The sequence below is a fragment of the Pygocentrus nattereri genome, chromosome 14 (assembly GCF_015220715.1).
Source record: "Pygocentrus nattereri isolate fPygNat1 chromosome 14, fPygNat1.pri, whole genome shotgun sequence".
Lineage (NCBI taxonomy): Eukaryota > Metazoa > Chordata > Actinopteri > Characiformes > Serrasalmidae > Pygocentrus > Pygocentrus nattereri.
In genome coordinates, this window is record NC_051224.1 from 18,149,382 (window position 1) to 18,173,155 (window position 23,774).

Consider the following 23,774-nt stretch of genomic DNA (forward strand, 5'->3'; position numbering starts at 1 on the left):
CTTTTTTCCTGCATTGGTACCCCATTACAAATAAGCTTTACATTTAGCTCTAATGCAAAGATGGAATCTGTCCCATATACATTTAGAATTGTGTATGTATCAGTATTGACAGATGAGACGTAAACATTATGGACTGAAAAACTCAGTATTCACATATCAGCACATCTGTACTTTCTATCTGTCTACCTTCTGCCTACCTATTAAAGCAGGGGTCAGCAACCTAAATGTTAAGAAGCGCCCTTTTGTCCTTTTAACAAATATTAAACCACCTTGGGTGCCAGAACATGTTATGTCTATTTTACCATCTTGGCTGTAAATATGTCTGTTTGTGCTGATGTACTAGTATAGGCTAAAAATGATAAAGCTCCGCTTTAAGCTTTAGCTCAGCTATTGCTGTTTTTGTCACATATCCAGCAGTTTTTCGCTAAAGTGGTATAGTTTCTTGTAAAATGTCTTTCAACGTCTGACTTTTTACGAGGCTGAAGTCGCTTCTTATTCGCCAGCTTCATGTTCTAATTTTCCCACTCCACCTCAAAATAGTGCCCGAGTCGTCAGAATGTAACTGCTGCGTTAGTCAAGATGGAAGAGGAAAAGTCAAACAAGAGGCTGGTGAAGGAGAAACTGACCTCAGCTTCATGACTTTTTATTTTGACAGTTTCTCATTACAGATTAAACCATTTCAGGAAACCAGCTGTAGTGATTTATAAAATCAGTCCACTCGTCTCCAAATCACTGATTCATCTTAAATCTTCCTCATTGCCATTTCGTTAGATCCTAGCTGGACGAGACTGGTGTCTGTATGACTTGCTGTGTGACCATCAGTCTGAGCACCAACCTTCAGGGTTAAAGGGTGAAATAGCAGTTCTACATTAACTCCAGTGTTTAAGACCATTTATTGTTAAACTGTGTTGAACGATCAGCAGAGCTTTATTTTACTGTAAAGGAGGATCATTTTATTTTCACCTGAAAATCTAACCCACACAGTTGCAAAAAATCTAACTCACAGGTTGCAAAAGGGCTTCGATTATAGCATTCAACATTATAAAAGTGCAATATTTCAGACTGCAGAGTTTTGCCTGATCCACTCAGGCTGGTTTCTTAGCAGCACAGAAACACTAAACAAAAGCTATGATTTAAAACGCCCCAGGCTAACGTGCTGCATTGATACCTTATAATACAGTATGAAACAATCATTAAGTATCCTTAACATGCACTAAAGGTGTAATGATACACAAATTTAATGATGACATGTAACGTGGTCTTTGCTCCACAATACGATACTTTTTTATACATAAGTATAAAAAGTGGCAGCATTCATTTTGCCAAATGGCCAGAACAAGTCTGGTGAAAGCATACCATCAAGTCATTTGAGAAGGCAAAGGAATTTAAGCACTCACTGAACTGATTTCAAAGACATGGATTAAGCCTGGTCTTGGACTAAATTGTAATCGCAGTGATGAATCACCATTGGAAATTTTTTATAGTCTAGGCTTAGACTCTATCTGAGTCCGGGAAGCCGGCCCACACTTTCAAGGTGCTTTCTTTCTTTCTTTTTCTTTCATGGTAGTCTGCTTTTAATAGATCACTGGAAAATTATAATTAATTTCAGTGTCTGTTTTTTAAAACAATTTTTATGGCATAAAAGCTAACTGTATTCAGCTCACAGCTCTCTACCTCACCCACATATGTTGGTGAAGATTCGCTCAGACGGACATTCCTGTTGTCCTGTATCATCATTTTACTGTAGACTTTCTCTCCACCCTGTCCTATGCATTGTCTTTGTGGCTTTGCAGCCAGGAGGTGCTACTGAGGGTAATTAGAAGCACATGAAGGTATTCAGGAGGATAAGTGCCTCTTTTATGAGTGCGGTCAATAGCCCTGCACGTGCGGTCTCAGGCACACCACTTTAATAGCTACCTTTCTTTTGTTAGAGGTTCCTGACTGCAATATACTCTAAACCGCACCAGTGTGTATACTGTATACTGTACATTGTATACACTGTACACTGCATTCTACTATTCTTAGTGAGTTAATGATGTGAAGACAGTAAAGCTGGGTATTCAGTACTTTTATGGTACCGACCACTTCACTACCACTGAGTATTGATTTAATTCAGTGTCATTCAATACCAGATATGAATATCTAAGATATGTTGGTCTTGTTTGCATTCATGAGCCAGTAAGCATGCTTCTTTCAAAATCCAGACAGCCAATAGGCTGTCTAAGCTACATTCTGAATGCATGTTATTAACGTCAGTGCTGTATCAGTCAGTAATTATACCCACTTCCAATTTGTAATTTGGTTGAGATCCAGGCATCATTCAGGTATCTGTATCAGTGTTGAACGATACTCAGCAGTAGTCGACGATAGGGCTGCATCAAACGACTAATTTCATAGTCGAATAATCTATCGATTATTGAAGCGATTAATCGATTCTTCAGATTATGAATCGCTACATTATCAAATAACTTTTTTTTTGTAGCTTTTAAATTTAGCTTGAGGTTGTTTCATGCATTTGCTAACTAACATTGCAGACAATATAGATGAACTTTCCTGCTAATACAAAAGATAAAAAAAAGACTCCAGTGTATTTTTCCTGTCAAAATTTATAACCAAGGGTGTGCAAAGTAGCAGCAATAAAATAACAAAAAAATCTATTTTTCTTTAAATTGAGTTTTTTTTTTTTTATTTACTTGATTAATGTGAAATTTAAACTGCTGTCTGTCTACATTTTGCTGCAAACTGAATTTAAAATCGCAGGCCTCACTGTCAGAGGAGACGCGCTCTGACGGAGCAGGTGGGAAAGTGGTGAATGTTTGTGGTGAACTTCTCTAGTGACAGTTAAATTTGAATGATTTTGTGTAAACACTTCATTTCAACGGCACCCCTCTGTCCAGCTGCCCTGTGTCTTTAAACTGTTAGCGAGTGGAGCTAACCGTTCGCGGAAACCTGAAACCTGTTTGGAATCGCTCCCCTGTGTCCGCCGGGTTTAACGCATCGGCGGCCTCGACGTTAAGGCGACGATGCAGTGTTTAAAAGTGTAAACGTGTCTGGAAAGTGAACAGGGTCGCTGTGAATAATAGTTACTTGCTTCTCTGTTCCAACTCCATAAACGATACCAGAGAACCTGCATTTCAAAATATAAAAATGTTACCGCTCAGAACATGAAGCAGGCCGCCTTTAACGTTAGCTTACTAGCTCGCTAGCACAACCATCACCGCGTCTCGAACCACACACTTCTGTACCTCACACGCTACACCAGTGCGTGCACTTCTAATGGGGCATGCGCTGATTTTACACACTGTTTAGGGTGCTAGCATGCGATTTGGGACGGGGCCTATCTTACCGACATTAGTTTTCTTCATCCAGTGAGCCAACATGGATTATGTGCTCTCATGCCAGCCAAGGTCGGATTTACAAGTAGCACAACATACAGCCCCCCCCAAAGTTTAGCTCCCACACGGTTTTTTGTTCTTGACGCTGCCATCGCGCTGTTAAGTCCCCAGTTAGCTTTAATGTCAGAACGTTTCAACCGAGTGCCAGAAATACGCGTAATGACGTCACCAATTAATCGACTACTAAATTAGTTGGCGACTAATTTGGTCGTCGATTTTAGTTGACTAAGAAGAATAATCGTTGCACCCCTAGTCGACAATATGGAAAAAATTAATTTTATCATTGACAGTTAATCAACTTGGTCTCTCTCTCTCTCTCTCTCTCTCTCTCTCTCTCTCTCTCTGGTTTGTTCTTTTTGTTCTCTCACTTTTTCTGTCTCGCTCTTTTTGTCTCCCATGTTTTTCTTTTCATCTTCTCTCTCAATCTTTTGTTCTCTCACTTTTATCTCACTCTCGGTTTGTCTCGCCCTTTTTCTCTTTTGTGCTCACTCTCGTTATTTTTGTTCTTGCTTTTTTCTATCTCTTGTTTTCTGGTTTTGTCTCACTCTTTTTTTCTCTTTTGCTGTCTCATTCTTTTTGTTCTCTCAATTTTTTTCTGTCTCGTTTTGTCTCACTTTTTTCACTTTTGCTCTCATTCTTTTTTCTGGCCTTCTCTTTTGTCTTTCACTCTTTTTTTCATGTTTTTCTCTTGTGCTCTTTCTCTTGTTTGGTTTTTTCTCTCTTTTTTTACCTCACTCTGTCTCTCTTTGTCTCACTCCTTTTCTTTATTTTTTTCCTCTTTTGCTCTCTCTCACTCGCTCGCTCTTTATCAGATATCCTAAGAAGCTGGTCCAGACATACTCTGTGTTTCCTAATCAGGATGAAATGAGTGATGTGGTGGTGCAGCCCTACAACTCACTCCTTACCCTGAAGAGACTCACTCAGAACGCAGACTGTGTGGTGAGCACGCGCACACACACACACACACACACACACACACAGACACACACACACACACAGACTAATTAGCCAAATCAATGTCAAATGAGGGTGTTCTCTGGCTGTTCTCAGGGTTTCTCTGTATTCTCTGTAGAACAGAGCGTCTCTTCTGCACTGGGCACTCGGCTAACTGCACATTTCCTTTCTCCTGCTCACAGTTACACCATCCATCCATCCAAACAGACGTCCTTTTCTTCACTCCTTCCTCACTTCCACTCCTGAAATGGCACAGGATGAGGAGGAGGAAGGGAGGACAGTTCCACTCTTGTATCATCCTCTCTTCCTCTCTGCTCTCCTCTCACCATTTCCCCTCATATTTCAAAAAATGCTTTTAAGTAAATGACACATCAACAATTTTACGTAATCAGTGTTGATTCATTTTTGCAGCCCTCATGAATGTTTTTACAGCTATAACTCTCTGCCTTTTCTTTCTCTCCATCTGTCCATCAATCTCTGTTTCTTTCTGTAACTTTATCACTTTCTTTTTCTATCTGTTTTTCATTTTTGTCTCATTCTCTTTGGCTCTCTTCTTTTTATGTCTCTTGTCTACTACAACTAAAATGATCTCTCTCTTTTTATCTCTCTGTCTCCTTACATATTTATAATGAAACCCACTTCCTGAGCGCAGACAGAGCTGCCAGTCTGCTGGAGCTAGTCTTTGCGTTGTGCAGTTTATTAGGGTTCAATATTAATATTATTGCGATTTTGCTCAGTAGTTTTTCTTCTTTATGTTTTGCATTAATGAAGCTGCCCTGCATGCAAGTCCTTTTTTCTATGTATGCTGTGAACATCATAGTCATACTTGCAAAATTTTTTATCTCAGTCCAGAAATTTGCCTTCAGAGACATTTATTCTACCTGTTCTTTGGCTATCGACACACTTATGACCTTATTATTGGCTTTGTGAGATGTTTGTTTCTGATTAAAATGGGGTATTAGACAGTACAAACAATGCAATAGGGAAAACGATATATATCACTGATGTATCAAAACCCCATTTTTTTGTGGGATTTTTAGTTTTTGCTCATTTATTTTTTTTGTTGGAAAATGTGTGCACGCGCACGCACGCACACACACACACACACACACACACACACACACACACACACACACACACACACACACACTTTATTTTCATCAGAAAGCCCAAGTGGACCTGTACATTGTGAATGTTAACAGGCGAAAAGACCAAAAGAAGTGGTCCAAAATGACTTTGTATCATTATTTCTTGTACATTTCAAAGCTGGGAACTTCTTTTTCCTTGTTTTGTAAAGCTTTGTAAATAATAAGGCTAGGGATTCAAATTGAATTATTTTATATTACCAGTCGAATTATTTTAATATTACCAAGTATCAAAAGATTGTCATTTGGTACCAAATTCCAGTGCCCAAGTTGATCTTGGCAGCATCAATCAGGGTCCAAAATCAAGACTGCTGATTGGCTGTATAAGTTACATCACTTCTTGATTAGTCTGTTTCAGTGCATAATTATACCCATTTCTATCATTGCACAATTATTTCTAGTTTAAGCCACACCCACCTTCAGTTTATAATTTAAAAGGTTTGTATAAAAAGTATAATATTACTATTTATTTAGTCATATAAGCCCGGGTATTGGTATTGGTGATGGTATCAGCAATAATATGAAGGATAGATAAAGGACAGCCACTGTCTGCAGTGCTTCAAGTCGATATTAGCTGAGTAGAAGTATGAGTATTATCCCTGTTATGATGGGAGAAGCTAGAGAAACATTCCCAATTTATATGCATTGCTGATTTTATTTTTTTTTTTACTGAATATTATTAGAAGAATCCATTGTTTTGGTTGTTAAGCTTTCTCTTAATGCATTTACACCGTCATAAATCCCATTTTCATCAGAGGCAGCAGACCAGATAAACTTAAATCACATAATAATAAGTCGTAAACCTTTTGAAAGCTGTGTTACCATAGTGATTGCTCCTCTCTGCTGCAGTTATCGTTGTTTAATTTAAAATCTGTCCTACAGTTGAGCCTTGTTTATTAATCTAGCCCTGCGGAACAGGCTGGAGTTCAGGTAATGTGATTAGCATGGGACAAGGCCTATGTTAGATTTATTGAATCAGTGCCGCACGCTAGCTCAAGCTTCTCCTCAGCCTCTCAGAGATTGAGTTAGCACTGGAGCTAATGAAGTTGAGCAGAGGAATGGCTCTTGTCTTACTGCTGAGGAGTTCAGTGAGAGCGCGGTCAATATGCCCTGTCCTCCTGCTCTCTTACTGTCGCTGGCCATGAATATTGCTACATGTTTTCCCTCAGACAACAACATCCTAACTCTCAATTTTTAACCTTATTTAAAAAGGCTAGGTGTCATTTATGTTGTATCAACATTTCATGATGAATGGATCAATAAAGGTAGTCCATAAAGTCCCACAAAGCAATAAAGTAAACCAGTAAAGTCCTGTAAAGCTACTTTTTTCTATGATGGCGATGAAATGCTGTGCAATTTGTAGCATATATGCCGCAGCCCAGAGATGAAAGGCAACCCGAGGGTTCCTCTCAGTGGTTCCACCTCAGACTTTCACATGCTTTGCCTCAGGTACAATCACTGTACATGATTCAATAATAAGAAAGACACTGGGAAAAATTGCATCTATGGGAGAGTTACAAGGTGCAAACCACTGCTAACCAAAAAGAACACAAAGGTTTGTCTCTCATTTGCCAAAAAACATCTAGACCCCCAAGACTTTTGTGATAATCTATGAACTGATGAGTCAAAGTTGGAACTTTTTGGAAGACGTGGATCATTTTAAATTTGGCATAAAGCGAACACTGCATTCTGCTATGAGAACACCATACCAACAGTAAAACATAGTGGTGGTAGTGTTTTGGTCTGGAGCTGCTTTTCTTGTGCAGGACCTGGATGACTTGAGCCATGAATTCTGTTCTCTACCAGAAAATCCTGAGGGAGAATGTCCGCCCATCAGTTCATGACCTAAAGCTCAAGCGCAGTTGGGTTATGCAGCAGGACAATGATCCAGAGTACACAAGCAAGCCCACCTCCGAATGGCTCAAAAGAAACAATATTGTGGTTTTGGAGTGACTGAGTCACAGTCCTGACTTGATCCCATTGAGATGATGTTTAAACTTTAAATGGGCAGTTAATACTTAAAAACCCTCCAATCTAACCAAAGTAAAGCATTTCTGGAAAGAAGAGTGGGCCAGAATTCCTCCACAGCTATGTAAAAGACACTTCACAAGTTATTGCAAACACAATGATTGCAGTTATTACTGCCAGGTGTGGCACAAGAAGTTATTAGGTGTGGGGGGCTTTTCCTTTTTCGCATGGTTGATAGAGATTTTGAATAAATCTTTATCTTCAGAAAATGGAAGTGTCATTTAAAAGCTGCATTTTATGTGTACACATGCTGTCTATCTTGCATTTAAATTAGATGATGTGAAACATTTAAATGACAAATTTGCAAATAGAGAAGAAATACTTATTCACAGCACTGTGTATATGTGTTTGTGTATGTCTATATATTATCAATCTCTCTCTGTCTCTGTCTCTCTCCATCTCTCTCTAATTTCAGGTGGTGTTGGATAACACAGCGCTGAACAGAATAGCTACAGACAGACTGCACATCCAAAACCCTTCTTTCTCACAGATTAACCAACTGGTGAGACCTTTTGACATCTGCTCAAATCCATCTCCATGGAAACCCGACTCATTACATTACATTACATAAGTGTACACAACCGTTTAAAATTTTGGAATCACTGTTTTCTATAGTACAAAATCAGTTTGTTGCAGATACATGTATTAAATTGTTCTAGTAGAAGCTGGTACAACTGTAGGGCTATTAGACATTTCCTGTAGATGATTCATCTGGAGCCTGTGTGTCAAACACAAAGCCTATGGCCCAGATGAGGCCCGCAACCCAAACCCATCCGGCCTGCAAATTAATTTTAGCCTGTTTCACAATGCACTGCACTACAGTCCCCAGAATGCACTTAAGGTGCGCTCTGACTCTCCTACCCAAACGACAGTCTATGGGACAGTGGTTACACCGCAGTCCTACATCAGTCATGTCACCAAACAGTTCAGCCAACACTTGACGTCAGCTCAGCGGCTCAAACTGAGCATAAGTTGTAATAAACTTGCAGCAAAGAAAAGATGCCAGGTGTGTAGTTCAAGCAGATAGGTAGGTTTAAAAAAAAACTGAGCTCCCGAGGACGTTTAAATTTAGAAAAAAAACAGTAATTATTTATATCAAGTGATTTCCACATTTTTCACATGACAACCTAAACTAGTTTGTGAACAGTGAATATTTATAGTGAACACGTATTAGACCTGACGACTTCACTATTACCATGGAATTAGTTTTATTCCAGAACAACAGATTCAGATACATCAATGACAGATGTGTATGAGAAACACATGAAACTGGTTAGACGAGCGTGACTCGCTCTTGGAGGATCGAAATTTGTTTTCCAGGAGCTCAAATCTGTGACATCTATGAAAAACAGAATTCTGTTCTTTTCCTGTATTAATTGTATGTGGTTTATGACCTCAGCCACGCTCACCTAGTTCAAGCCTCATTTCCTTTGACTGACTGGTGAACTGCACTCATAATGCTTCTGTAATCTTCTTGCCATTGGCAGATCTCAGTAAAGTCTCGTATTTCATGTCCATAAATGGGACAGTTTCTGAAGGTCAGTAATACCACAAAATCACTTTGAAACTGAATATGTTCACTCAGTCTTTGTAGGTAAAAAATCTGTATTAGTGAAGTGCAGGTATTTTTCTTCATGTGTGAACTTACTGTTCTGTGACACAGTTCCAAGGACAAAGTCCATTCTCATATCAAAATTAAGTAAAAAACATACAGACCAAGAGAAACAAAGGAAATGTAGCATTTCACATATGAACATTAATGGGTTGAATGTTGGTTTAAGGGATTCACTAAAATGCTTAAATAGCTCAGCATCATAATCCCAGTCATAAACATAAAGTATTAATTTTAATGTTTTTTTTCACATAACAGGTTTCAAATATTAAGCTCCTTTAATAGGATTTTTGCTCATTATGTGATGAATTATTGTATGTGTAGAACACTAATTATTCTAATGCCAACAACTGCTGCTAGCAAGCAAAGATATTCACCTGGAATTTGGAGATTTTTGGGGGAATTTTGGTTTGAATTGAGCTTTTTAATATTAATAAAACTGAGATGCACATACATCAAAAGTTTAGATTCGAAGTGCTAATGTAGGATCAGTTTCACACTGCCAAAGAAGGGTGTTCTCTCGGGTATGTAGGATAGTTTAGCGAATTCATGCGTTTTTACACTTTGCCCTAATGTAGTTAATGTAATAGTGTAACACATTCAGAAGTGTTGTGTAAACTGCATGCCTGAAGTGTCATGGGGAAATACATTTCCCAGCATTTACAAAATGTAATCACTAAAATGTAGACAATTATTCTCAATGTTTTTATGTGAAATGGTTCATTTGTAGACAAACTTACAGACTCAGGCCTCTTTACAGTTGTGGTGAGAGGAACCAGGGGTCACAATGTCTACAACACCAATATAGACATTTTATTTAATATCCAATTCAACTAGCCTTGTGACTGTAAGGTTGCCGGTTCGATCCCCTGAGCTGACAGTATATGACTGAGGTATCCTCGAGCAAGGCACCTAACCCCCAACTACTCCCTGGGTGCTGCGGATAGGGCTGCCCACTGCTCCGGGAAAGTGTGCTCACTGCCCCCTAGTGTGTGTGTGTTCACTAGTGTGTATGTGGTGTTTCACTTCACGGATGGGTTAAATGCGGAGGAGAACATTTCCCCGTTGTGGGACTTATAAGGTTCACTTAATCTTGCAACCAGGCATTAATGGGTGGTGAACAGTTTTCTTCTGAAACCGGTACCTGTAGTTTTACAAAAGACTGAGGCGCTGAATCGGCAGCCAGGCTGAAGGGCCAGTCAGACATGTGATTGTGTCACAAGCCAGTCTGTGAAAGCACCTGTTACGTTAACCGTCTGTGCAGCTATATGTACCAGACATATGTAGAGTCATGTATTACTTTTACTGAGAAAAGTGCGTCTGGCACTCCTGTTCATTTCTCTTTAAGTCTGTTTTTGGAATTAACCCATGCACTTTGCTGCAGGGCTCGGCGGTTTTGCCCTGAGGCGTTTTCATTTCAGCCGTGTCATTAGTCAAAGTGTGACTGTACTTCATGTCAGTTAAAAACTCGTCTCTCCTGTCAGTCTGTCTGTATTTCATGAGTGTAACTGCATTTAAGCATATGACAGCTTATGAACACACCCTCATGACTAAGTTGGAGCAAAGAGAGGTTAAGCATGTCACATTTTGTTTTTGTTTTTATTTTCTTTCCTATCTGCACTGGTACTGTCAGCCTACTCAAAAGCTTCAGGCAAAACATTTGAACCTCATCTTACATGTCCACATTTTCAGTGTAACTACGTCAATTGGCACAGTGACATGTTCACGTTTTCTCTAAAAGGGCTATAAACATGCTTACTCCCCTCCTACAGTGGTGCAGCAGTTGTCTCCAGTGTGAGATATTCTGGTTTAAAGGGTACAAAAACCCCCTTCTGATGACGTGTTGTGAAGGTGGGAGAAACATTTGAAAACTGTAACTTAGAAGCTAAAAGCTACTGTTAGGAAAGTAGCTGGCTATCTAGGCACTTCACCTCAGTTTTGCTCCTTTTCTCTGATTTGAAATAAAAAAATCACATCTCCATTTTAAGCCAAATAAAGATGGAAGTAGGCCTGGGTAGAATCTAAAGACACTTAGTATTGTATTTTCTTGTTTAAAAAAACAAGAAACTGGATTATCGATTATCAGGCTATATATACTCTATCATAGTGTATATGCTTTTTTTTTTTTTTTAATATGAGCCATTTTAATGAAAATCTTTAATAAAAGTAAGTATTAAATAATGTCATATTGAGTAACCCCAAAATTACTTCAGCTGTCATTTTAATAGACGATACTTCAAATATGTACATTAATGTGCTTATTCTACTGCGGGTTCATGGTGTATTCCTTGCTGGAGAAATTTTGGACTGCGAGTGATTTCCAAAGCCAAGCCCATGTGCTTTACATATTAAATTAACAAAGTGTTTCCTGTCATTATTGCAGTTTTCATAATCAAGCTAACCACCAAGAAACGTTAGCTGTGCTGAAAATATTTTTCTTCATGTAGCAGAGACAGTGGGCAGTTCACCTTAGTTGCTATTAAAGGTCCCATTATGACTCTGTGTTTTAACAGTAAAAGTGTATAAAACATGACATGTACATATTAATTAATATTATGCGTTACCTGATCCTGTTTGAAAGGTATCAAGTTGAAGTTAGAAAGCATGTCAGCATTTATTTTCAGTTCCATGCACTCCAGCTAAACTTAACCTAAAAATAAGTAGAAGGGGTAGAGCTGTGTGGTAGGTAAAGCTAGGAGTATAGTGCTTAGCAGAGAGAAATAGCAGACAGCTTCTTAACAAATCTCTCTCTCTGTCGGACTACTAGGACATGCGCCCACACACTGCTAAAACAAACTCCAATATCCCAACATATTTACAAGATGTTTAACAGTAAGTTAGTAACTCTGTAGTTTTTCAGTTCTTTTCTCAGAGCGGCAGTTATCACCTTTCATGCATCACCAATGGGTTACTTGTCAGTCATTGACAGTATTTGATTATATTTCCCTATCATGGAGGCCTAGATAGAGTAGACAGTGGCGTGGCGGGTAGCGCTGTCGCCTCACAGCAAGGAGGGCCTGGGTTCGATTCCCCGGCCGGGCGACCAGGGTCCTCTCTGTGTGGAGTTTGCATGTTCTCCTCGTGTCTGTTTTGGTTTCCTCCAGGTTCTCCGGTTTCCTCCCACAGTCCAAAGACATGCAGTCAGGCCAATTGGACGTGCTAAATTACCCCTAGGTGTGAGTGTGTGAGTGACTGTCTTTGTCTGTGTGTCTGCCCTGAGATGGGCTGGCGACCTGTCCAGGGTGTATCCTGCCTTCTGCCTGAAGACTGCTGGGATAGGCTCCAGCACCCCCCCGCGACCCTGGCTGAGATGGATGGATATTTTTTTTTAAATATTTTGTTCAGCTGGCTAGTCTAGCATTCGGGATTGGTTGACATGACAGGGATTGTTAATGGTTGTGTCGTGTATTTAAGCAGTACATGTATTGTAGTGAGAGAACATTTGATGGATGAAAACAGTATTATGAATTCTGTGTAACTGAAGAGGCTGAGGGATATGTTAATGTGTTGCATTAAACTCTAATGCTTCTTTAACAGGTTTTACTTGTTTTTAACAGGTCTCCACCATCATGTCTGCTAGCACAACAACGCTACGTTACCCTGGATACATGAACAACGATCTGATTGGGTTGATTGCATCCCTCATCCCTACTCCTCGTCTCCACTTTCTCATGACTGGTTATACACCATTGACCACTGACCAATCAGTAAGCAATGACCAATTCCAAGTCTACAAAATAGATCCTGACTAATTGTTTGATCAGTTAAATTCACTCATATTAAGCTTCTTTGAATTTTCAGTGAAAATCCTACCAGTGTAGCACCAGTATTTATTTTTACTTTGTACGGTATTTATACATTTTGTATTGTAATGGGCAGGCACCTCTTAATGTGAGGATATTTGTTATTCGAACTTTGAAAGGATCTGCTAATAAAGTCTGAGAAGTTTGATAGTTAAGAACTGACAGTCTCATTAGCCAGTATATGTTGTTTAACTAAAACTATTTCATTTTTGATCATATTAAACTTTATCATCTGATATTACTGGATTTTTCTTAAAATTGGCATGTCGGTAGTGATAAAATCAGTCGGTGCTTAGAGATTTAAAGATTTTTGAAAATAACTTCTAACAAGACACTTCTGATCAACTTTATCTTTTGATGATTTTAACCCCTATTATCCTCTATCCTTGCCATTTCTTCCCCTTTTTTCTCCCCTTGTCTCTGTAGGTAGCAAGTGTGAGGAAGACTACGGTTCTGGACGTGATGAGGAGGCTTCTGCAGCCGAAGAACGTCATGGTGTCCACAGGCCGAGACCGCCAGACCAACCACTGTTACATTGCCATTCTGAACATCATTCAGGGAGAGGTGGATCCTACACAGGTGTGGTTTCAATTATAAACAATTAGCAGCCCTAAATGCATGCAGTTTGAATCACCACCCTCAGATTATGATTCATCAAAGCATTTTTTGCATATATATGCATTAAATGCAGTGCTGTCACTGCACTTCACCCCTCATCTGCCTTTCTATTTGTGAGATCAATAAAATACACTATGAGGCGAACATGAACCCCTCCTAATTACTGAGATCAGGAGTTTCAGCTATACCCATTGATGACAGGTGTATAAAATCATAGCCATGCAATTTTCATAGGCAAACATTGGCAGTAGAATGGGTCCTACTGAAGAGCTCATTGATTTTTAAACGTCACAAGTCAGTTTGTGGAATTTCTGCCCTGCTACATCTGCCCCTGTCAACTGTAAATGCTGTTATTGTGATATCAAACCATCTAAATGCAACAACCGCTCAGTCACAAAGCAGTACACCACACAAACTCACAGGGTGGACCCCCAGAATGCTAAAACGAATAAAAAAAATTGCCTGTCCTCCACTTTTGGGATAAATTGTGACGTCGATTTGGAGCCAGACCTTCTCATCCTACATTATTGCCTGACCTCACAAATAGTATTTTGACTGAATGGACACAAACTCCCATAGACATCGTCCAAAATCTTGTGAAAAGCCTTTCTAGAAGAGTGTAGGCTGTTATAGTTGCAAATTAATGTCTGTGGTTTTAAAATGGGATACCCATATAGGGGTGATTGTCAAGTGTCCATACTTTTGGCCATGTAGTATAAAAGTTAACCACAAACTAATTTGCTTCGTATTAGTTAATATAATCGCATTTTGTGTTTGCAGCATGATATAAATGTAACCATTCTCTTGGTTTTGCACGCTATTTTTCTCTTCTCTTAGGTCCATAAGAGCCTTCAGAGGATTCGAGAAAGGAAATTGGCCAGTTTTATCCCATGGGGTCCTGCCAGTATCCAGGTGGCATTGTCCCGCAGATCTCCTTATTTGCCGTCTGCCCACCGCGTCAGTGGCCTTATGATGGCCAATCACACCAGCATCTCCTCAGTAAGCCCTTCCCCAACCCTTGGTTATAAAATGACCACACAGGAAGGGTTAGTTGTACAACACTAAAGCTCTAAAAGTGAACAATAAGAAGTCCATATATCCAACATAAAATTGATAAAAGTTTGGTTTATTTTATGATCAATTTCATTATGGTGGTATCTGCTATTCTACAAAAATAAATTTGCCAGTGTTCTACACATCTATACAGGTATAGAGATATACATCCACATTATTCTATATTTACTCTTTATTGGGAAAATCAAACTCTTGCTGCACTGTGGTGCCGTTGCTGTTGGTGGTGTCAGAATTTTACATCACTGAATAGCAGAATATCTACTTTGCCTTTGCATGTCTTCCGTCGTAACGTAAACGTAGCGTAACTGATGTCTTTTGGAAAATCCTTACTGACATTTTAATTCTGGCCGAGTGAGACTTAATCTATTACTTGAGTGCTGTCTTCAGAAAATGTAGATTTGTACTGACTTGTTTGCGCTTAGGTTTTCACACCTCATTTGTCTTTTCATGTCTGTTCTCTCCTTTTCTCCTGATCTCCCCATCCCTCCCTCAGCTGTTCGAGAGGACGTGCCGTCAGTACGATAAGCTGCGTAAGCGTGAGGCCTTCCTGGAGCAGTTCCGTAAGGAGGACATGTTCAAAGACAACTTTGATGAGTTGGACAACTCACGGGAGGTGGTGCAGCACCTGATCGATGAGTACAGCGCAGCTACACGGCCTGACTACATCTCCTGGGGAACGCAGGAGCAGTGAATCCACCCCCAACCAACAGACCAGCATGTAGCACTGAGCAAGCCAGTGGGTTCTGGACTTGAATTCTAAAGCTGAGATGTGGTTTTGTCTCCTGCAGGTTATTACACATGAAATGAGGTGTTGAACTTGCTCCTAAAAAGAGGCCCATGTTTTCAAGACCCTCCATTCAGTGAGTCAGCATAGCCTCTGTTTCTTCTGTGCAGTAAATTAGAAGTGTATGGGGAGATTACTGCAGTTCTACGTGTTTGGACCTTTAGCATAATATAATGTGTATTCCTCAGTGTGCAGGCCTGTATATTAGGGCTGCATGATATGGATAAAAAGCACATTGTAGTTATATTGCTTCATAGTGCAGTTGTGATATGCTTTGCAGTACATTAAACATTTGATGCAACACGTTGACCTGTGGCTTTAGATGAAAATTAATTACATTTGTGAACGTCTTGATTTATCCATACACCCAAAGAACATCTCTGATTGGCCCGGATGCTCATAGCACCCCATAAAATGTATAGTGATTGGTTAGAGGCTCATTTGCATATTGCCTTTGCAGTCTAATTAGTTAGTAATGCCTAACAGACGTTATTGTGCAGCCCTATTATATGAGTACTACATAACTTGTATGTGCCTATATGCTTTCTCAAAACGATGTTTGATGTAGTGAAGATGCTTGTCATTCTCTTGCTATATCTTGCTTGCTATTTTCTCTCTGTATCTCTCTCCCTCTCTTTCTCACACACACCATAGCAGTGATCAGAAAAGTATGGAAGCCTGTTTTCACCACAAAAAAACAATACTTTTCTTAAGATCTCAAGTCATAATATTGAGGTAGTGTTTCATAACTGAGAAACTGTCATTATGAGATACTATGAGACTAATGAGTAATTCCTTATGAGAATTTTGATAATTCAGATATCTGATTGTCTTCCTATTTAACAGTTGATATTTAAAAATTATAAACTAAATGTAATTATCAGTTGTGATATACTTTCATAATAAGAAGTATCTCATAATGACAAACCATCCCTCAATTACACAGTACTGTTAAAATGATGAATGACTCTTTTACAGCCATCACTTAGATGTAGTATCTCATAATTGACTTGCGCTCTCATAATACCATTTCTCAGTGCTGTCTCATAATTGTGATTATTATGAAATACTACTGAGAATAGTATCGTTTCTCCTGCTTATGAGCTGCTGTAGTATCTAATAAATACAAATAATATTCTCTTATTATCTCATGACTCCATGATCGAGATACCAAGTGATGGTTTTATCACACTTTTACTGAGACTACTTGCGTTTGAGATACTACTGAGAAACCACTGTTTTCAGGTATCATTTGATTATGAAAATATGATTGAACTTCTAAGTGATAGTAATTCATAGGTATGAGATCACTGAGCTTATGTAGTTTCTTGTAATTACAAGTTTCTGTGAGACACTTTCTCAATGTTATGAGAGAGTCATATAATGTGAGTCATAATGATGTTAACCTCATTATTGTGACTTAACAAATGGCTCCCCGCTCCCCAAGTGGTGGAAATGGGCTCCCATAGAAACACAGTTCTATTTTTATATTCTGCTCTTTTTGCCTCTGTGTACTTCAGGTTGACGCACACACACACCTACACACACACACTTCAGACTCCTACACACGTGTTTGCCTTCACGACCACACGCACATTCTTTCCTGAGTAAGCAGATAAGGCAGGGTGGTCTCTCTGTGGGGCGGCTGGCTGAAAGCTGCTCTGAAGGAGAGGTTTGGGGTGGGGGGTTGGTGGAAGGATGGAAGGAGCGATAAGCCTTTTTGGAAAGAAATGGCAAAGACAAAAAAGAGTAGCTCATGACTGCACTTTCTCAGTTTAACTGGCGCTCTGCTCTGCTTATCGTAAGCACTCACTCATGCTTCTCCATGAAGCACAGCACTGGCTTTCATTCAGGGGTTTTCAGAACGATTGTGTTTTTTCACGTTTTAATCTGTTAGTCACAGTTCTTTCCACACAAATGTTTTAAACAAGGCGGCTCATCACGCAGGGAATCTTTCAGCATACTGATAATCACACGCCAGAAAAGACACGGCCCTCTTTCTCGCTGGTAACTTTCAGCAGGCGATCAGAAGCCTTTGGCTGAATGTTGGACCTTGCTGTGTTCCTTCAATCAGTTATTAGTATTCCCTAGACTGTGTGTCATAACTTCTGCAATGAAGGTAAACTAGGGGCAGCCTTTAACGGGACTTATGGATGAAGAGAGGCTGTTTTTCAACCCCAGTTCTTAATATATCTTAATATATATTATCGCTGTCGTATCACAAATTCAGAACTTTTTCTCCTGCTGTATTTTACTTATTTACATCATTGGAAAACATTGGCTGTCCTCCATTGTCTGCACGTTTCATGAGTAATGGACAAACAGAAAACCTCAAATTGCTTATTAGCTTTTTTTAAATTATTCAAAAGTTTATAATCAGTGTTATCAGTAATATTAATAGTTTGTTGCAGATATTATATGTATAAAATTATTCTAGTATCATAACATTGGGCCTCATTCACCAACATCCTTCTATTTCTTTCTTAAATGTGTTCTTGAGAAAGATCCTAAGAAAAAGTCTCCTTCAGATTCACATGTTCATAAATCTCAGAAATGTTCGTACTTTTGTATACTGAAGTGTGTGTGAAGATTCTGTTTTACCTAAGACAAAATCCTAAATAAAACATTTGTGAATGTCAGAACCCTCGTAAAAACTGCGTAAGTGGGTTTTAAGATGAAATTTCCTAAGAACAGTTCATGAATGTGGCCCAGTGTTCTGTTGGTTGGAAGCTGAAAATGAACATCACTGTTGGAGCAAAACCTTGCATCAAAAAAGCAATTTACAGGAGAAGGAAAACATTCTTATAGTACAATGTTAATATAGCAAGATTTTATTGTAACATATTTTGGAGCATTTCTGTTGGTCCGTTTGTCTTTTTAGATGGTAGAACAGTAGCTGGCATTTTCAAATTATATACAAATAAATACAAACGAAAATTAAGATACAAGAGATTTTTTTCAACAGCAACACTTAGTAAAGTTCTAAATTAAAGTTCAATAAAATTAAAATGCAAATAAGTAGATCAATGATAAAATTATTTTTAAAAATATTTTTCAAATATATATTTCAAAAAACGGTGACCAAGTCTTGCTGATACTCATTTTGGCTAATTTCATGACAAGAAATAATGACAAATTTAAAGCAAAATTAAAGTTGATTATTTAGTAACTCCCTCAGACCATTTCAAAACGTCTTTTTCCTGAAATACTTTGTGGAAAAATCATTGGCTTCAGTGTTAAGGTTTAGGTTATGATGTTCCAGTCTACACTGTAAAAGCTATTATTGGAAAACCATTATTAATGGAACTCTTGTCATTCTGAGCCTCTCTCCTGTTCTCTCTGTCCTCATGGCTTTCTGTTCTGTACAGTGTGTGTGTGTGTGTGTGTGTGTGTGTGTGTGTGTGTGTGTGTGGTCAGAAAATGCGGTGACTTGAATAAATGATTTTCTAAAAGCAGAGCTTTTACTGTTTTATTACCGAGTCGTGATTTGTGTACGAGTGGCGAGAGCGAAGCTAATCTGCTGCTTAAACAAACGGTTCCACCAAATCACGTCTGACAGCAAGTCGTTTTCAGTGAACTAAGAAAATACTGATGTCCCGTCAAATACACAGAGCACTCAATAAGTACTGGGACAATAAAAGCTAACTGTTTTTGCTGTAAGGCCTGTATGTAAGCAAAAAGTGCAGAATCTAATGTTTTGTGTATGTTTGGTATGTGTTTTTATCCTGTAGGAGTTAAGACGCTGTTCAGAGGCCAGTTTTAGGTGAGGATAAGTGATGGGACAGTTTTTTTTTTTTTTTCTGGCTCCATTTTTGGGCTGAATACATTTACAGCAGGATTTTTTCAGTAAAGCTGGGCAAGTTGAGCCTCAAATGAGGAGCCTATTTGGTTTAAAGGAGAATTCCACCAATATTTCAAAGTTTCTGCATAATTAGATCATTTAAGATGTAGACAGTCAATCGGAGTGGTTTGATGTGAAACGGACCATTTCTAGAGTCAGAGGTTGTTCAGTGGTGGTGATGGGAACCAGATGTCTCAACGTTATTACATGGATTGCTTACAAATGCTGAAAACATCTGCCTGAAAACATGATGTTTTGGTTGTGTCTGTGTTGTAGTCATTGTGACCCTCCCTGGTTTCCATCACCACCACTGTAAAGAAATTACAGTGCTACAATGAAGTTTTGCTACAATGAACAATTTCACATCAAACCAATCTACATGACTTTGTTTACATCTCAACAGAAGACATTTTTAAAAATCAGTCTGATTCCCCTTTGACTTGTCTAGCTGACTATATAAATCGCTGCTGTTGGAAGCAAAGCTTGTATCTCCATTTTTGGCTTTTTTCAGTTTTTTTTACACATTATCTGAAAATACTTGCTACACTTTACATTGTGTGTAAATAAAACTTTCATGATGAATGAACTGAGGGGGGGGTGGTTCCATTGATTTACATTAAGAGTAGTTTTTTCCTTCTCCTGTAAAGTTACTATTTTGTTTTTCCAAGTCATTTTGGGTCATTTCTGTTGGTCCAGTCATCATGAAATTTGCACACAATGCAACAGGCACTTTCAGATGATGTCAAAAACTGAAAAACATCAAAAATGGAGATACGGTTTTCTTACGACAGCAGGCTACATTCATGGGGCATTTTGACTGGCTGTTTCCTGAAACTTGAAAAGTTAAGATGGCTGCAACTGCTGTGGTTAAGTTTCAAACAAGTTGCGCGTGACTTGCAGAACACTGCTTTACGAAACTCGTGAAATTTTGTTTCATGCATGTTTCAAGCAACTAAAGTTGCATGAAGGTTTTCACCATGTAAAGCCACTATAATTAGTGTTTTAAATGTAGTTATACAGGAATGAGAAAAGGAACATTCACCGTTACCCAGTCTTACAAGGCCCATATCATAGAAAACCAGAATATTTTGATAGTGTACATATTTGATAGTGTATAAAGCATTGTCCATTATGTTTTCATTGTTTTCCACTTGCCTCTTTAAGTCCATACAGCCCATATATGACAACTGAGCAAAAACACTCTTTAGAAGTTTTCGTGCTGTAACAGCCAAGCACATTTATATACATTCTCATATTGATCTTATAAGGAGTGTTTCAGCCTGAGCTACTTTTTGCATGAGGTCAGAACAGAGGTCATTTACCTATGTCTTAAAGTCTTAAAGGCACAGTAACAAAAACAGGCTGTTTAACTGTAAGGGATAAAGCAAGATTGGAAAATGGTCGTAGGAAAAATGAATTAGGTCTGGATTTGGTACACGAAACCACACAAACCTGGCAAGTAGGCCCTTAAGAAATTGAGGTACCATCTTTAGAAGACTGATGTGTGCAGGATCTTACCAAAATAATCACACTTACGTGATGGTCCAATGGTGCTGCCTTTATTAATTAATTACATACAGTATTTGTTATTGCACATTCAAGTTAGCTGTACAAACAATAGTGCAACTGACTATACACGCGTTACATAGAGAAGTACCATGAGGCATATAAAGGACAAAGAGTCACCACTCTTGGTGACGTGTTAGGTGTAGCGTGTTCCTTTAAGACAGTGGGCGGAGCTGCCTGCAGCTGCTGAGTGACGCACGGACAGTGGCTTTGCTACTTGGACCGGACAGTTCGAGGTTGTCATGGCAACCACAAACTGTGGTCAGGACTGGGTTCAACAGGGGTCTATAAATTTGACCATGTTTGGCTCAATAAAAAAAACAATGATCACGAGCACCTCAGGTGTTCTTCATGACAGTTAAAGCTGTGGTTTGGACAAAAAAAGAAAAGAAAAGAAAGAAAATAACAGCTACACAACTTTCTCCTTTAACCCAATACATAGTCAATCAGTCAATACATATTTGAGGTACCAAGTTTGCTTCACTAGTTTCATTATGGAGCTAAGGCATGCAAGCCTATATGTATATTTTAATTCTGCCTGTAATAATATCAGGGATGAAATTAACATGAAGGCAGGAGAAGGTAACTATTACTGGTGTTTTGCAGTGACTTTAGTCAAGTCTCAATGCACCAGGCCAGTTTTTACAGTCTGCTATTTTACACTGTCTAGCTAAAACCTGTAGCAGCAGCCATCTCGAAGCCTGAATTTTGTCAGTACTTTTGTCCATTTTACAGATAACAATGACGTGCAGTGTCCAAAAGCACATATGCAAGCATTTAAACAAGGTTTGAGGCAGGTGTGAGACGATTTAGGCATGTAGTTTGCGTAAGGCAAACTGCTAGCATTAAGCTTCCATTACTAGCTACATTAGCTTCGTAGCTCCAGTGACAAAAGTAGAAAAAGCAAACTTCAGACACCAAACATGACTTGTCTAATCAACTATATCTGAGTTAATATCATGTAAATCTGGCCTGTTAAGGTTCAGTTTATAACTATGTGGAATTAGTAATGAATGTTTTAGGCACAGGTGGCTACAGCTAACGTCTTCCTGAGGCACAGGCTGGGGGAAAAGAGCTAAATTCAAGGCCAACTATATGAGCTTTACTGCCTATGTGTGAGTGGCGTGGCAGTAATTCTACAATAAAGGGCTCAGAACCCAAAATTGGTCCATGGTAAAATGTACATTTTCTGTGCTGTTTGACCGATCCAATGAACCTTTTACACTGACCAGAAAAATGGGGTGTATATATCTTTTGCCTTATGGTAGCCTTCAAAATGAGGGCTGTGACATATATATGAACGTTCAGCAATATACTCATGACACCAGTTAATCATGGTCTGTTTGAAAATATGAAACCGAAATAAAATACACTTATAGGTCCTTAAAGAGATACAAAAACCAAGAGGTAAAAATGACAAGTTAAAAAAAAACCAAAAAAAAAAAAACACGTAAAATTTCATAAAATGGACATCCATAAATAAAATCTAACATACAGTAACAATATTATAAAAAAGTGAAAGTATGCTCAGCAGATGAAAGACAGGTTAAATCCTACATATACATGACATGGGACTTCATAACTGAGCTACAGACATAAACTGGGGCCTGGCTTCAGTCTGGAAACGCATTGCTCACTAAAATATGGGAAGACATTATTAATGCTAAAAGAAAAGTTCAGCAAAAAAAAAAAATGTACAGTCAAAATGCAGTCAGTCAGCGAAGACATGTTTGGTGTCGGGCTTTGTGCTGGAGCTTCGTGGCTCCTGTAGTTAAGATTATATCCCACAAATTGGCATTATGTAAACTGTATGTTTAAATCATCACGTTTGCCTCAGAAATCAGAAAAGTACTACTCAGATGGGATTAGTTTTGGGTAGGTGGGCTAATATTTTACCACTGGACAGCTGTAATGTTTATGACTGATTAGCGCCATCATTGATTTTACAGCCAAAGTCAAAATAAAATGAATGTTACATTTAACGTCATTTAACGTTTTTTAATGTCTGGATTTGTACACTTAGGAATGGATAACATTTAGGCCACAGAGACTACAAGTACGTGCTTCTTCACGTGCTGCTCTACTGAAGCTAAAAAAAATCAAAAACTCCTTTTTCCACAGGATATGATGAAATATGTACACATGCATTGGATTTATGTAATCTGTTTTATCACACAGGATTAATATAATCCAGGGCTATTCTGTGGTTAACTGATCAAATAGTGTTAATATAATCTGGAATTATTTCTATGATTCATTTATCGCACCAGCCTAATATAATCTGGGGTTATTTCTATGATTTATTTTATCATACGAGATTAATGTAATCTGGGATTACTTCTATGACTCGTTTTAACATACAGGATTAATATAATCTAGGATTATTTCTAAAATTCATTTATCACATGGGCCGCATATATTCTGGGGTTACTTCTATGATTTGTTTTTAACACAGTTATAATGTGGGATTGTTTCTATGATTCATGTATGTCCTCGTCTTGACATAATCTGGGATTACTTCTATGATTTGTTTTATTATAGAGGATTAATATATAATCTGGGGTTACTTCTATGATTTCTATGACAGGATTAAAAAAACCTGGGATTATTTCTAGGATTTTATAACATGGGAATAACACAGCGTGTAGTTATTTCTTTGGTTACCTTTCCAAGAAGGTAAAAGATGCTGGAATTTTTGACCTGTAAGCACGCAGTCCCTAAAAATAACTGACATGGTGGTTTCTCATGGGACTGAAATCTCGGAGAAACACCAGTAATTACTTTGCCCGAAGCTCCCAATGCAAACTAGTTCCATAGGAATAGTTCTTTAGTGATATTCAAATATTACACATGTATGTATAGGCAGTATCTTGTCAGTATCTTGTCAGGTGAAATGATCTTAAATCTAGTCGACATATCTACATATTTCCATTTTAAGATGGTTGTGTACTGAT

The 23,774-nt window shown here is 38.5% G+C and overlaps 1 protein-coding gene across 1 annotated transcript in view; it reads left to right on the forward strand.

Moving 5' to 3' along the window:
- The window catches only part of tubg1 (tubulin, gamma 1), a 31,637-nt gene extending 12,769 nt beyond the window's left edge, over positions 1-18,868 (forward strand). Inside the window, exons 6-11 of the mRNA XM_017697515.2 lie at positions 4,208-4,334; positions 7,938-8,024; positions 12,692-12,841; positions 13,364-13,516; positions 14,393-14,554; positions 15,123-18,868. Of these exons, the coding sequence (XP_017553004.1) occupies positions 4,208-4,334; positions 7,938-8,024; positions 12,692-12,841; positions 13,364-13,516; positions 14,393-14,554; positions 15,123-15,320 (877 nt within the window). The 3' untranslated portion in view covers positions 15,321-18,868. The remainder of the gene's footprint in view (positions 1-4,207; positions 4,335-7,937; positions 8,025-12,691; positions 12,842-13,363; positions 13,517-14,392; positions 14,555-15,122) is intronic.
- Positions 18,869-23,774: the final 4,906 nt, after the last annotated feature.